Source organism: Vidua macroura, chromosome Z, assembly GCF_024509145.1.
Source record: "Vidua macroura isolate BioBank_ID:100142 chromosome Z, ASM2450914v1, whole genome shotgun sequence".
In the NCBI taxonomy this organism is placed as follows: domain Eukaryota; kingdom Metazoa; phylum Chordata; class Aves; order Passeriformes; family Viduidae; genus Vidua; species Vidua macroura.
Genome location: NC_071611.1, coordinates 1,364,211 through 1,381,246, shown reverse-complemented (window position 1 = coordinate 1,381,246; position 17,036 = coordinate 1,364,211). Strand labels below are relative to the sequence as shown.

General features: G+C 39.4%; 1 protein-coding gene across 9 annotated transcripts in view; it reads right to left on the bottom strand.

Annotated features, from left to right (window-relative positions):
* The window catches only part of DYM (dymeclin), a 211,894-nt gene that overhangs the window by 111,404 nt on the left and 83,454 nt on the right, over positions 1 to 17,036 (bottom strand). For all 9 annotated transcript variants that reach the window (XM_054002973.1, XM_054002979.1, XM_054002978.1 and 6 more), the window contains 3 exons: positions 13,032 to 13,157; positions 5,597 to 5,710; positions 4,214 to 4,308 (listed from right to left, as the gene is read on the bottom strand). In XM_054002973.1, coding sequence (XP_053858948.1) covers positions 4,214 to 4,308; positions 5,597 to 5,710; positions 13,032 to 13,157 — 335 coding nt within the window. The remainder of the gene's footprint in view (positions 1 to 4,213; positions 4,309 to 5,596; positions 5,711 to 13,031; positions 13,158 to 17,036) is intronic.

Genomic DNA, 17,036 nt, shown 5'->3' with positions numbered 1-17,036 from the left:
ACCACTCACAACTTATTTTAAAAAGGAAAAAAACAATGTTTACAGCTGGTACATAGGTCTCCAGCTTTGCTCTCCAAGCAGATACAGCAGGGTGGTGATGATGCTCAAGTACAACCTACAGCATCCCACAACATGCACAAGTTACACCGGTCTCTGATCTGTACCCCTTTAAAGCATACATTCTTCTCTAATTCCATCTGACTCCTACCAGTATCAGGAGAATTTAACACAAACCTCTTTCCTCATGTAATTCCCTGAATCTCACTGAAACCTCTGTGACTACCAAAGAAATCAACACAAGTGCACCCAATAGAATTCTTAGTGTCTCACACAGTCCTGCACATGAGCAGCTGTGGTGATAATGTAGAAAAAAAGGAAAACTGGATGGTGTTTCTAGCCCCATGAAGTCATTTGATCTTAAGAGTCCACGTCTAATTAGTGAGGTGCATGGCAACCTCTAGTGGCATATGCCTGCTTAGGAAACAGCAAACATTCCAACACATGAAGCTACAGGAAAAGCATTCGCCTGAAGTGATCAGCCCTCCTCTTGTCACTAATTTTATTAGAATGACATGGAGACAGCTAATCTGAGGAAGAACCCTCCAAGTGTTACATATACTACAGCAGTCAGGCAAGCTGCAGAAAAGCCAGGTATCATGAATGAAAGCTGTTGTCAAATAGGTTAAAGGAATTAATGCCAACTGACTTGCAGCGTAAAGTGACAAACTGAATACCTGCACTACTATGCAGGTACATTTAAATATAATTTTAAGATAGTACAAACAGCGGCACTCCACAGTGCAGTGCAGTACCACCCTCAGCAATCTGCTAAGAAAGCTCTGAGTAATTAAACACAAACCCATGGTAGCAGTGCATAGAGAATCTCAGAATATTCTGAGCTGGAAGGGACCCAGAAGGATCATTGAGTCCAACTCTTCAGTGAATGGCCCATACAGGGATCAGAGAAGGCAAGGATTTCAAAGTCAGGGCAATCTACAACAGAGGACATCCAACACTAAGTGAATCCTGGATCTTACTAGGAAACATCTATTACTTCTATTTTTAACTTCCAGCAGCTGCTGGTGATAGATTTGCACAAATCTGACAATTTTCATGCTTTGCTGGAACGTGATACAAATCACCCAACATTATGAAGTTGTATTTTACTGAGCTCTTAAGTGCACTACATTGACTATTCCCAGCTCATTCTTTCACAGAAAATGGTCTTCAGAATTTAAAACAATTGGCTGTCTCTGCTCAGAATAGGATTAGGAAAAAGCCTGCATGGAAATGGAATTAATTCTCACATTAAGGAAGGAGTCATTAGAGCATCTGGTGAGGTTTAAATTATGACTGTCTATTCAGTTGTATTGCTAAGCAGATTTTAAGTGTTTCAGAGCTACTTAATTTAGAAACCTATAATACTGAAAAAAAACTGAAATACTTAATGTAATATAAAGTACTATTTTGTTTTTCCTTCACATAAAACGCCTTCTGATTAAGATGCTTGCACTCTGATGGTGAAGCAGAATAGGAGCATAAATATATATATTCTGCTTTGGCACCATGGACAAAGCTGAGTCCATTACTGCTGGTGAAATTTAGTAATTGTGGATAATAGACTTCCTAAGGTCGAAAAAGGAAGAACCATATATGACTCAAATACTAGCCCCTTAAGAAATCCATGTATTTGAACTGCTTTTCTTGGTAACTGAAACTTCATAGCAAATCTAGTGTATTTTGAGAGGAAATCAGGTTAAAATACTTCCTTGATTGTGATTAAACCTGCCAAGGAACCCAGGGCTGTAAAGTTTCTGAGAAGAAAATGCAGTAAAGTCTAACAGGAGACAGGCTGCTCCTGGAACTGGCTCTTCCTTCTAGCCTGCCTATGTCCTAATCCCACAGGACACTTTACAACAGATTTTAATACATCTTTAATGTCGTGTCTTTTGATTTACAAGCAATCATGATCACAGCGACAAATTAAATTCCAGTCTTGGTGGTCAATTTTGCCTATTGTCCAGATGTACAGTTTTCTAGCTCCAGAATAAGATCCTCTTTCCCTAATACTCCTCTTGTTTCGCTGGTTCTGTTTCAAATCTAAAGTCACCTCCTTCATTTCAATTTCCACTTATAATAATATGGAGTGCCTGGCTATAATAAGACAGAAGCTTAAAAGCAACAGCATGGAATGCCTTTGTACTATGTAAGAAAGCCATAGTATACATAATACAGATCTTATTGCCTTTGTTTTGCTTCTTCAGTTGACAAGTATGACCATTTTCTCTACCAACCCTTACATTACTTCCAGGCAAAACAATACAGCTCCAACCCTGCCAGCACCCAATGGCTGGGATAGCTGGCATCCTTCTCTCTGCTGTGCTACCAGACTAACATGTCTACAATTCTCCAAATGCACTGAGATCTCAGGCTGATTTACAGAATCATAGAATAGAACTATAGAACCATTTAGGTTGGAAAAGCTCTTGAAGACCATTGAGTCCAAGCATTCCCCCAGCACTGCCCAAGGCTACCACTGACTCATGTCCCCAGGTGCCTCATGGCTTTTAAACACCTCCAGGATGGGGACTACAACAACTGGACTCAATGATCTTCTACTCTGAAAGAATCTCCTTTCCCTGTTTTCTGCCATTCACCCCTTTGCCTTCTTTCTGCACTCATCAGTGTCAAGCAGCAGAACAAGTCTGTCTGCCTCCAATAAGAATATCACAGCTAAAAATCCTGCAGCCATGTTAAAGTTACATTGTAACTATACAGTTTTAGAGACATTAGGAATAAGGCTCCCAAATGTTAGAGGATCTTGATAAAATGCTGCATGAAATGAGTGAAAGAGAAGTTCTTGAGTCTTGAGACAAGTAACTGCTTCCTGCTGCTAATATACCCAGAAGAACACATCTCACTTTGGGCTGCAGAAACAGCCAAAGAATAAAACAGAACAAAATCAGAACCCAGGATTCTAGGAACAAGCTCTGAAGTGGCAAATGAGTAAGAACCACACCAAGTTTTTGAGGGTTGGAGAATTGTATCTCATACCACACCAGGATCTCTGATTTCAGAACATTTCAAAGGCTTGGAAAACTCAGACTTCAAGTCTATGATTTGAGAAATGAGCACAGCAAATATTTGAGACAATGTCTGTGGCAAGTAAGGGGAAAATAGCTCCATTTCAAATTCTGAACCCTCTTTACTTCTGCCAAGGGTATGAAAAGAGGGCAAGTACAAGGCAGGTGAAAGGCACCAACACAATGCATTCATTGGTAACCTGTCCTACTTATACCACCAACCATTTTCAAAGGAGAAGTGTCTTGGAGAGAATTAAATCCTTAAGAACAAGCTGTGTGTCATGTTAACCCAGTCCTTGACAAAGTGTACAGGTACACAATTATTATTTTTGGCACGCAGTCTGTACCTGACAAGCCCTGTAACAATTTATTCCAGATCACATTAAAAAGGACCTTCCCAGTTTCCCTTGGAGCGTGGAGCAGGGCTGGCTGCCAAGATGAGAAGGATGCCTGGCACAGGGTTACCTGCCTTTACAATGTGCTCTGCAGCACAGAAACACAATAGGAAGGACCAACTTCAATATCTGCTTCTTCAAAGTTCTGGCCTTGTTTTAGAACCACAGCAGATACTGACTATTGGCTACTATACAGGATAATAAACTTAATCATTTGGAAAGCATAGATTTAGGCTTTATTGCCCATATTTGCAGGGTATTGTCAAAAAATGATCATTTAATTATGTCTGATCTTAAAAACAGACCTTTTGCCAAATATGCAGGAAGAAATAAGCAGAGAATCCATGCTGTACAGTACTTGAGAACCACCACTCAGTGCATTTTTATAATAACTGAATACATGACTGAATTTGTAATTTACAAAAACCTCTCAAAACCTTCTGTTTTGAAGGCAGGAATTGAGCTGTTCTGTTAAGAGGATCAAAAGGCAGAAGCTTCTCAGACAGAGAAACTAGTATTTTTACTGTCTATTCAGAGCAGGTTCAAGTATAGAGCAAGTAAGATTTATTCTGGGATTACTTAGTTACTCAGTTATCATTTCTGCTGTTTAGTCCATTGGTATCTACTAAGGCATATAAAATTAATGTTTCTGTACTACTATGGCTTACAAAATTCAAGCTTCTCTACTCCAGACTTCCAGTAAAGACAATTTTCCAGCAGAGTCTTTATATTTACCTGATGATCCTCTGAGCAGCATACTGATGAAGCGAGCGGAACTGTGCCGACATATTTGCTAAGGCTGCCAGACAATTTGTGTGAAGGTATTTGTCCTGTCAGAAAGAAGAGGAAAGATAAAAAAACCAACACATCAAACTGTTCGTTGGATATGCACTGACAACTCTGTCAGGAGTAATTCAAAAGACTGAGTAATGTATGTTGTTTTTAAAGCACAGGCAGAAATGCAAAGCATATATACTCGGTGATGTTCAAACATGTTTTCTTAAAATATAAGGCTTACAAAAGAGGATACAAATATACAAATATATGAATTTCAGAGTATATACATACATTTATGTATAGATATGTTTGTATTTGTCTTTCAATGTTCATTTACAGTTGCACCACAGCTGTAACATATACACAAAGACATTTTCCTTCTCTCTACCTTTCTCTCTCTCCCTTTTGTAATCTTATCCTAAAACTTCCTACTTCATAACTCATCTCCCTCTTGACTCTTTCACACCATTCCATATATCCCACAACTACAACCATACCTTACTTCAGCATCCCTGAAATCATTTGGCCAGATAAGCATTTATCTGATGGCCCTTTCAAAGTCAAGGGTTCTCACAGAATTAAACTTGTCCGCTTATCCAATCCAAAGGGGATTAATTTCCCTATTCAAGTCTGAAATATTAATTTACATAACACAATACATTCTAAATACTACAAATATATGCCAAATTTGTTCTCATTCCTTCCAATTCTTTTTATCATAAAAGTAACATCCTTAGTTTTTGCAGTTCAAAATATATTTAATATTTTGGCTACTGTTTAATGTAAAAAATTCTGTGCCTTTAATCATTGAAAATATTCAGAAGTGCGTGACACTATGTTTGTGTTTGCAAAAATGATGAAAAACCTATTGTGCATTGAAAAATGCACAAAATCAATCTAGGCTAATAAGGCTCTGAAGTTAAAGCAGTTTTGCTTTGCCAGAGCTCAAAGAGGTCTTCTGGCCCAGTCCCTGTCACACTTCCTAAAAAACGAACAATAAATAGACCTGAAATTCCCACTTTTAAGTCATTCAGAGAGGTAAATAGCCTATAAGGAATAACTTCTTCTCATGAAACTAAGAAACTCTTTCTTCTCAACTGAAGAGAAGAAAGACCTGAATGAAGGTCTTTAGAGAACCATACTCAATGAACTGGAAGACAACACAGAAATTGTGTTACAATCTCACAAACACTTAGTTAACACAGCTGATCTATTTTCTTCCTTCCTGCAAAACGAGATGCCAACTGGTTGCAATAGAAATAATAAAATCCCACTCCCTCTTTGAAATGGAATTTAAGCTGCTGAGGTTAGGAATTCACAAGTGCTCAACACAACTCTTACCCTTGTCCGTGTCATGTTGTACTGGATGGTTCTTATCACAACCAGTATCAGAAGACTCCCAAGTGAGATCTCTGTTAGGACACGCTCAGCATACCAAGTAATGTTTTTCAGTATCTGCAAAAAGAAAAAAATAAAAGAAAAAGGCTCTTCAGCACCTAGGTCTGAATAAGAACACAGGAAGCTGTCTGGAGTCTCACATTCCTTCGGACATGAAAATTAGTTTCCAGTCTCAAATGTTACTTAAATTTTGTACTCCAAAGCATAATTAAAATAAAATTAACAAAAGAAAAAAAAAAGTCAGACCTCTGCAGCATTGTCACCTAGTAGATCTCATCAACTTTAAGTCATGGAAACACAGCAGGTGTAGAAAGATGATAACACTTGGCACTTTGCGAACTTCTATGCCCTGTGTCACCACACTTATATACTCATCTTTATCCTTGACACTTTACAAAGTCTCCATTTACACCAAGACACCTGAATAACTCTGCCCAAGTCTTGCCATTTTCCCTCATCACTGGTTGGGCAAGAGAGAGCTCAACACAGGAGCTCTGACTGATGGGCAAGAGCACACACACTGAAGGTCGGGGACAGAACAACAGTGTGTTGGCTTCACATTGAAGCTTTTCCCCTGAAAAGTATGAAGTCTCTTCCTCTAATACTAAGAGAAAGTCATCCACTAAATTAAGAGCTTCGTGTCTTTCACTGCCCTCCACTATCAGGGTGGATGAAGTTAATCACCATTTCCAAGTTTACTGCAGAAAGAGAATCAATCCACTCTTTCCTTGTAGCCAGCCAACCTACATGGAGGAAACACATGTACCCAACACCCTGCCTTGAAGGACTGGTAAAAATGACTCAACAGGAACTGTCCTAAAAACATGGAAAAGATCCTCTATAAATTCAGGGTTGCTCTCGGTCAAAACATAAATATGTTTAACAACAACTACTGCACACAAAGCTATCGCCCTGTGTAACTTCAGAGAGAGAAGAGAGACTGTAGGAGAGCTGCAGAGGGACTGGGGACAAGGCATGCAGGGACAGCACACAGGCAATGGCTTCCACTGCCAGAGGGCAGGCACAGATGGGAGATTGGGAACTGGGAATTGCTGGCTGGGAGGGTGGGCAGACCCTGGCACAGGGTGCCCAGAGCAGCTGTGGCTGCCCCTGGATCCCTGGCAGTGTCCAAGGCCAGGCTGGATGGGGCTTGGAGCATCCTGGGACAGTGGAAGGTGTCCCTGCCCATGGCAGGGGTGGGACTGGATGGGCTTTGAGGTCTCTTCCAACCCAAACCATTCTGTGAGTCTGTACCTCTGGAAGCTCTTTCACAGTACAAGAGACATTTGAAATAGCATCATTGTTATGATTCATGTTTATTGAATTATTCAAACTTAAAGACTGAGGTATAAAAGTAATTTTTATTATATATGAAGAGACAAAACAAAAATTCAGATCCCTCAAATAATTTTTAAAATAGTTTTTTAAAAGCATCTCCATTATTACATGCTGCCCAGTACCTGGCTCTTTGTCAGCACCTTCCTATTTCCCACAAGGAAGCTAAAATGAAGCCAGTGACTGTAACCTCTACATGGGGAAAACACTACTTTATGACAAGGGTGCCAAAACATCCCCACGTACAGGCTGAGGTGTAGTAAACACCTTTTTCTAAAAGGATCAATACGGGGAAGATGGAAAGACTTGAGAGGTATTTAAGGGGAGAATGGTCAAGGCTGTGGAATGAATAGGAAACATGAAATCACTACAAGAACGGTTTCCACAAATAGCAGGCGATGAGTGGATGCGGAAACCAATATAATTTCTGGTTATAACAAGTCACTAATACTATTTTAGGACAAAGTGATGATGGTATAAATGAAAACAAGTCATCCAAGGAGTTTCAGTAAACAAGGACAACTAGTCGGGATGAACAACATAGATGATTAACAGGAAATGCCTGAAAGACAAAGCAAAATCCACACATATTTTCACAAAAAAAGGCAACTGAAAATTTCAAAAGCTGTTAGCGTAAGTAATTAATGAATCACACGTACAAACTTCACTGCAAGAAGATACTCTGCTAGTGGAGAACTTGATCATCCCAAGGCTGCTAAGCATAAACATATGGTAAGATATAGCAAGTTCACGGGTTCCTTCACAAATGCAAAATGCTAACATAAGTGTAGACATTCATCCTGGTTGCCTTAATTGTAATTTTTTAATAACAGCTTGTTTATGACTATGTGAATATACCTGTTCTCAGGAGAAGATTTTATATAAAGAAATAAATCTCAAGCTCAAATATCTCAAGCTCAAGTATCTGAAGCTCAGCACTGGAACTTTCCAGAAGAAAAACATATTGTTATATGAAGAATACAATATATGATCATTAAGTAATGGTTACTCTCAGTAATACATAAATATAGCAGGGATAAGTTGTGGTTGCACATTTAATTTCCTGACTTTTAAATGCTTATTGAAAATGTAACAGAATTTTTAAAAGACAAAATACAGCTATGAAAATGGGTAGTATAAAATACTATTTATTTTGACATGACACACAATGTAAAATGAAAACAATAGTATAAGGGGACGTATTTCCTGATGACTATTGAAGAAATAATTTCACTCAATTTGCTCTGAAATGATACCCAAGAGTTTGGGTTTGTTTTTTTTTTTCCCTCTTAGACAAAATACACTTATCCTGGCCAAATAACCATCAACTTAACTAATTGAATTTCTAGTAAGTTAGTTTTTGTAGTCACTGATTTATGAGTGAAATAGCAAAGCAACCTCCTCCCACAAATCAAACAATCCTCATGTTTCCTCCCACTCTCTTTGGTCCTATTTTGTGGGGCACATCCCTGCACTTCACCAACCAAAGTGGAAGTTCATGATTCACTCTATGCTGAAACTGAGAGTAGATTCCATCATGTGCTCTCTCCCACAGGGTGTCCCAGTAGGACGAGGAATGGGACTGGGACAAGTTAAGTAGTCTCAAGTAGTACCTTGAGCCCTCCAACATCTCCAGACACATCTTTCTCATCCACTGGGGATCTCTCTTGTATATAGAAGCCATCACCCTTCCTGTTTTCCCTCCATGTAGCTTATTCCCACCTCCTTGCCCTCCCAGACCCCATTCCTTCTCAGCTCTTTCTTTTACCTGCTTCCATGCCCCCCACCCACACCTTATCATCACAGAACCACTGAATGGTTTGTGTTAGAAGGGACTTAACACCTCAACCCACCTTCCACTATCCCAGGTTGCTCCAAGCCCTGTCCAGCCTGGCCTTGGACACTGCCAGGGATCCAGGGGCAGCCACAGTTGCTCTGGGCACCCTGTGCCATGGACTCACCACCTTCATAGGGAAGAATTTCTTCCCAGTATCCCATCTAATCCTGCCTTTTGTCAGAGTGAAGCTACTCTCCTTTGTCCTATCCTGCCCATCCCAGTCTCTCATCAAAAAGAAGCCTGACTTCACCTTCCTCAGCTTTTTGCCACTCTGTTCCTATCCTGCCTCTTTATTCATCTCTCTTCCATCCTGCCTCTTTATTCATCTCTCTTCTCAGCATCCCAAAATCTTGCCTACTTCTTGTTTAACTCTTGTCCCTCTCCCCTACTGCACATGTTCCATGTTGCATGTTCCATGCACAGCCAGTCCCAGCCTGTTTGAAATTTCTCCCAACTGCTGTCACATCAGGGCTCCCATTCTTACACATTTGCTTCAACATGTGGATGTGGCACTTGGGGACTTGGGTCATTGGTGACCTTGGCAGTGGTGGGGCAATGCTTGGAGTGGATGGACTTGCAGTGCTTTTCCAAGGTTATGTGTGGTTTCAACCCCTGGCAAGCAGCAGCAGAAACATCCCTGGGAACACAGTCCTGTCCCACGGGAGCTGGGAGCTGCACTTGCACAAGCTGCAGTTCGTCCCTGCCTATCTCAGCTGATAATGTGATCCCTGGGCACAAGAGGATGCACACAGCCCAGATGGCTCTGGGAGCAACAAAATGAGAATATTCAGTTTCCACAGACGTCAGGCCACCTCCGGCTACGTCTCTGCTGCACAGATGGAAACAGACTGCTCCCCGTGCCCAGAGACTGAAAATTTGGTCACATTTAGTCATATTATCAGCAGCAGAGCCCTGGCACAAAGGCCACCTGCCAAATTTCAGATTCCTAATGCAAAACATGAAGTTACCAGGCCTCATTAAGTAACATGCTGACAGCTGAAAGCATGGACAAAGACATGTTAATGCTCCAGTCTCACCCCAGAAACCTTCAGTGAAACCTTCCCTGAAACGCTGAGAACACCAGCCTGGGAAAAAAGACAGTTACTGAGATAACTATTCCTTGAAATAGTACACTACTCTTAAAAATATATATATAAATTCACAGTTATAAAGTTGCATACCAGAACCTCTTAACTCTCCTCTACACTGGGGAAAGCAACCTGAGATGGTAGGCAGTGAAATGGCTATTTCAAAAACAACAGCAGCAACCACCACCATCCATTTTGGGTTTCAGAGGCATGAAGCATGAGAATACCTTAAATTTCAAAATCATTTACCTGGAACTAGTGCCCCCACTGTCCAATCTCATTGGTTTGTAGTTAACATTAAACAGGTAAAAAAAAGAAAAAGATTAATCTCTGGGATGGTCTTGCAAGAATAATTTTAAAAGGAATTAAAATGCTTTGATTGATTATTCTTCTGAATACCAGGCTCTTGGATAGTTCCAATTTAGGGAGCACAAACTGCAAAGATGCAAAGAGCAGGGGCTCAGTTCTGCATATACCAAGCAATGAGATTCTCAGTTTCCCACAACTTTGCTCATGAGATATTTTCTAACACAAAAAAAATAAACACAGTTAAATTGTGATTTACAGTGTATCACCATTTCCCACAGCATAAAGTGCTACAGTAGCACAATAAGGTTACTGCTACATAAAATACCGTATGATGTTATTTTGATGTCTGATGTAATTTTATTTAGAATTTCATAAATCAGAGACAAAAGATCACCAATACTTGTCCCTCTGGGGAATTCTTACATTTACTTGCTTACTCTGCTATTATAATTATTGTTATTATTAGTGAAAGAAATTGAGTTCTGTGTGGTTACAGTGACCCACCTGCATTAAACCAATTGCAGGGACAGGCCCTATGATTTTGATCATATTTTCCAGGCAGTTAAGACCACATTCATTTTAAATAAAAAAAATGTTTCAGCATCCTACAGCAGTCAAAAAGAGTTTCTGTGGTGTCCTGAACTCCTTACCAGTTGGTATAATCACTAGATTTATAAAACTTTGCTCACTAAAATTAATCCTAAAAATCAATAAATAAATGCGGGTTAAATGCCACAAAGGAAAATAGCCCATAAATGAACTGTACAGTGATGGTTCTTACAAGAACAATACAGGACACATAGCAGAGAGAAAAACAGGTTGATCTAAAATATAGCACATCTTTTTTTCCTTCATCTTTTACCCAGGTGATGGAGGGAATAAAAAAATTCCCATCATTTTGCAGACCATAATACCCTCTTAGGCTTTAGGAGATGTGGACTCCCCTACTTAATACTTAAGCAAGTATGAGACTAATTTCATACTTAATACTAGAGTTTTTGAACAGTAACTTGCTCATTCGTACCTGAAAACACCTATTTAATTAATTCAAAGATATGAGTGAGGGGAATGCATTTATAAGTATGACTTTGAAACTTTTTTCCCTTACACTTATTTCCCTCCTCAGGATCTGCAGGAATGTGTAGGAGAAGCTCACACAGACAGGCCTGCAGCACCTCACAGCCACCTCTCATTATCCACCTAAGAACCAAATCCAGCAAAACTCTGGACACAAGGCACTATTAACAAATGGAACCAGGCACTACAGAGCAGGAAAACATAACCACAGAGGAAAATAAGCAGTTACTGAACATCTGAAGTAAAATTAAAAAAAAAAAACTGTGAAGAAAATGGCAGAAGCAAAGGCATGACTGAAAAAAAAATCAGTGCAGGGTAAAAGGAACAAGGTGGGGTTTGTGTTTTTACTAAGATACAAGTAGTAAACCAATATCCACATTGCAAGCAAACACTACAACTCAGTTGGCAGGGTTAGCTGAAAGGCAGGATAAACCGGACATGAAAACTTGATTTATGTTTTCATTCCTCAGCTGGATCCTCATTAAGGAATTTTAAGGAAATCTTCCACTTTTACTCATCCAGTAAGGAATTTATTGGAAGACTTACTGAATTTATTTATTGTGTAAAGCCTCTAAAATGAACGAAGAGTGATAGGGGAAGAGACTGAGGCAGGAATGACACCTTGCCTGCTGAATTCCAACTCTCAAAAAGCCCAATTTATGAGAGAGAATGACTCAGTGACATGGAACCTAAAAAAACACATCACACATGTACAACTCTGGTGCACATGTACAGCTTCAAGGCACACAAAGTTGAGGCAGTAAAAAGTTTCAAGAAAATATTTCAGTCATCTGCATGGTTACTATAGGTGCTCCTAAAAGCTGCTTCCAAAAAGGTATTCCCAAGAAAAGGTATTCCCAGAGATTTAAATAATCCTTTCCTGCTTTCTACACACAGAGCTAAACTAAATAGTATGAAATTTCAGAGAAAAAATACTGTAAGTCTGGAAACTCACCTGGGAGAGGGTTCTTTTTAAGAACCTTGAAACTTGCTTTCAGCATTTTGCATTTCAATAATTCCACAAAGATAATAATTTCCCCAAAAGAGAATTTCTGTGTCCCAGTCAAAAAATTAAATTAAATCAGTGCAAATATCTCATGGAGTATCATAGTTTTAGAAGCTGGGAAACTAGGACATAATTGTCCAAGGTATTCTCCTGCACAGATGGTCAAGGTCCATCAAAACTAGTAAAAATTTGGATCCTGTTATATGGACAACATAAAATAGAAATTAATCTAACAGAGAAACAGAAAAAGAAGTGCCAAGTAAGGAAGTAACATTTAGTATGGAAAATACAACTCCAGCTAAAGGCTGCATCACACTAGTTAAGCAAAGTTTTTCAAGAGAAATAAAAAATAAAAAAGGTTTCCTGTTTTTTTTCCTCTCTCCTAGGCCCTCCACTTCCATGGCAAACATTCAGCACCTTTGAGGCAGCCTGCCCAGCTATTACTAGGCTAATTTGTAACAGGGAACACCAAAAATGACAGAAAAAGAGATATTTGTAGCAGTTTCTCTAGAGGAGGGAGTGTGTTTGCTCATTTCACTTGGGAGAAGCTTTGAAAGCAGTCTTCAGGTTCCCTCTCCTTACAAAAGAAAGATATATATGCCATCAAATTTGGATGAGCTCATACAGCCTCTGCCGAGAGAACAGATTTGCCAATGTATCTTCTTAGAAGTAAATATTTAAATTATCTTTAGAGCTGAAGGATTATTTACCAAAACAGCAACTCACCACTTCATGAATGGATCGGTTGAAGCCATCATCCTCTGTGAGGATCAGCAAAATGATAAGAGCCATGTAAACATGGTGTGAATTCCTTTCTTCAACGTGATACAGAATTTCAAGAATTGGCAGAACCTTTAGGGAAGGAAAAATGCGTGTATCAGTTTAGTCTTCAAATACCTCAGGCACTAAACAGAGGAGGCTCTAAAGGTCCCATGTATTGCCCTGCCCTTGACCTCATACCAATTCCTCCCTCTTGAAACAACCACCCCTGAGCAGCGACATACAGTGTCCAAACACCTCCTATCTGCTTTATTTTGACTCACAAGAGAGTCTAAACAAGTGTTTTCTTGTGGTCAGAAATGGAATTTCAATCCCTAACAAATGAGATTCCTAGCCATACCAGTTACCATAACCTCCAAACGCTTCAGTCCTCCTCTCTACACTATGGGGAACAATTGTTAAACAAGATTTTCACCAGTCCAAGCAGGAAAACAGTTGTTTCTACCCATCTGTGCTACCACAAGCCTTCTCTGAAAAGCCTTTCCTCCTCAAACCTAGCCAAGCACATCGAAGCTGAGGTGAACAGAGGCATTTTGAGACATGAAAATTAAATCTCATTTTGGTGTGTGAAGATAATCCAGAAAAAAACCCAGTTTGGGTTGGGTTAAGACTAGAAGAGGCCTGTTTTTCCAATTTTAGATAACATGCAGCCAAAGAGAACTGACTGATCATTATGATTAGAGTTCAGCCCAAGGTCTTGCAACATTTCCACCAGGATGAACAGCTTAAGCCAAAGCCTTGCAATAATAAGGAAAATGAGATTTCATTGCAACAGCAAGCATACCTGAATGCTAGTCTAAAGTTAATCCAGATGCAAACATTGTCTCTTTACCAAATGAAAATTAGCTTTCTACTGGCTCAGTACAACGTGGCTTCCCTGGGCTGCAGAAATAGACCGAAATCACAAAAAAGCCCTGGAAAAAGGAACTGGAGAAAGCCCTCAGTTCCAAGAAGCTTCTAGATACCTAAAAATTTGCTGTTTTTCAAAACAGGCCGAATGCAGCTGGATGAATCATGTGAAACCTATTCTGGTAAGCAGCCAGGACACCAAGTGCTTCACAAGCCTCTGAAGTTACCAAAATGTTCTCTTACAGTCAACCATCCTCAAAACAGTTGGGACATATGAAACCAGTTTTTATTAGAATGAAATGAGATTGATCTGAATGCTGCAGGCCACCAAAATATTTTGACACATGCTTTGGTCAGGGTCAAGACAAGATGACATCAGAAGCAGAGGGAGAATATACTTACAGTAATATTTTTATTAATATTAAATAAATATTAAAAGAAAAAAATTAATTACATGTTGCAAACATCCTTCCCTTGCCGTTTCAAAGGATCCTTCAGAAACCTCTTTCCCCAGTGGAAACTAGAGTATCATCTTTGTGTTTTCTGAATATCAGTCTTGAGTAAAGACCAGGTTTTCCCTACAACTTCTAATTTGCATACGGACAAAAAAAAAAAAAAGTCCTTTTCATTGGATGGGGAGAAAGAGAGGCAAACATCACTGTGTTGGTCCACCATTCAAACTGTTTCCATCTCCAACACTTATATGTATCTTTGTACTGTAAAAGCTCTGTCATTTCCAAGTGCAAGAGTTATTATAATGAGCTGGATAGAGCTGGAAGCAACATAAAACTAATGAAGAAATGTATTTACAATTTTGCAAGGACAACAACACAAGCCTTGCTAAAGGTAACCACTGGAACAACTTCTTAGTTTTCCAGACAGATCCCAGATGGAAGCACAGGATGGTTTGGGTTGGAAGGGACCTTTAAAGATAATTGTGATTCAGTCTGGTTGTGTTAAATCATACAAACCACTCTGGCAAAACATACTCTTTCAGAACAGCCCAAAATATCTCCTCTGTCTACGCACATTAATGCTAATTGTAACTGAAAAAGTCCATTCATGGTCTCAAGTGCTCCAAGTCCTACAAGTGTGTGGCTACAAACTACATTTAAAAATACATGATACTGAGACATTGCAGCCATTCCCCTACAAGCCAATATGTGAAAGTGTTGTTACTAAAGCTCCATACTTGCTACTGAAGAGTAGTCTGGCACTCCAGATCATGGCAATCAGTCCTCCTGCCCCAAAAAAACCTCTGCTGCTTCCAAAACCTCCATTCCTTTGGCCATGTTTCCCTTTCCACTCCTTTTTCAGGCTCTGTGCCACTTACACAGTGGACAAAACTCAGGGAGGCATATGGCAACTTAATTCTCTTTTATGTGCCATTTCTGGATGGAACCAGAATCAATTAGTACACTTTTCATAATCCTTCCTCCTTACAACATGTCTTTCTTTGTATATTGATTGCTGTGCTGCACACACACCTTTAGGACAAGTATTACTGTTCTCAAAACAAAAACTAGTTAACAAGCCACCACTTCTACAAAAAGTTACAATAAAGATTCAATTAAAACTCTAATCATATGAAAATATAAAATTCAAAATACTCTGGGAGATGCCTGTGAGGAGTCTTGGGAGGAACCTGGAGGAGACAGTTTTCTTCAAAAGAGGAAGACTTTTAGGTAACTTCCTTGAAGAAGCCTGGGGCTGAAGCCTGGGTCTCGGGTCTCTAGAAGAACTCAAAGATAATTGAACCCTGAGAGATGCCTGGAAGGAGACTTGGGAGGATTTTGGAAGAGATGGATTCCTCCAAAAGAGAAGAATCCTCTCAGTTAATATTTTACTTATATTAAAATTTATCTAGACTTTCAACCAGAATACATTTCTATACTTCTATGCTGCATGCATACATTAAAACCTTTATACTTCTCTTCTTACACAATCCAATCCTATATTGAGAAGTCAGCCACCACTTCTTTTGTATTGCTGACCCTTTTCTCACAGCCGTCACACTACCTCCGCTGCACCACTACTAACACTCCTCCCTCAGGAGCAGCTTTTAACTGGCAAGAAACAGCCACCATTAACAAGTTACATTTAATCCCCAAAACAAGTGGCAGGTAAAAACAGACACTGAAAATTGCAGGTGCTATATCCAGTCCAAGGTTGATTTGCCCAGTAAAGTTTAAAAATAGATTTTAATAGTCTTTAGTACTAAACAAAATACAAGCAGCAACCTGCTTAAGACAAACTTATACTACAGGAAAAAATATTGCTGTAGCATCAGCTGATATAAATACATCATCATGTATGTTATTTCATTCCAATCACGTTGAGCAGCAACAAAATTTCAACTCAGCAGCCAAAGAAAATACATCAAATAGCTCATTTCTTACACGCAGGAACCTAACTGGTATACTTACTTGCAGTACTGGTGCTAATTGCTCTTTCCAACAGAGGAAGGCTTGACTGTCTCCTATCCACAGACGAGAACAATATACTTATCAAAAAAAATGTGTTAACTGCCCTCTATTTCATCTGTCCCACCACTTTCTAGAGGATCCCTGCAAGCACTTTGAAAAGGACAGCCAAATACTAGATGAAACTTCTCTAACAGAAGATACTCTAGCATCAGGTATTTAATTCATTTATTTTAAAAAATGAAGTCATGAAGGACACACAAAGATGCTATTAGTTTTGCCAAGCAGAATTATATTAAGAGCAAAAAAAAGGTTCTTTATTAACAATAAAACACAAAGCCCAACAGAAGGTGAAGGTATTTACCCATAACTGGCAGAGGGAGATACATACAAATGAGGAAGTGAGCTGAGACAGTATCTGTTGTACCAGCTAAGAAAAACAAACTTTTAATTTACAAGTTACTCTAAAGTTGAAAAAGAGCAGAGACACATTTCAAAAAATCCTTATGAAATGTTACAGAGCACCTTCTGGTGATGCTTCCTGAGCACGGAAAGGGAGACAAATTAAAACAGGGGAAAACACAACATATGGGATGCACTGAGTGCAGTGAAACAGGAACAACCTGCAAAACCCTCTAAAGTTTAGGATGAGCTCTGAGCTGCATGCGGACGTGATCTC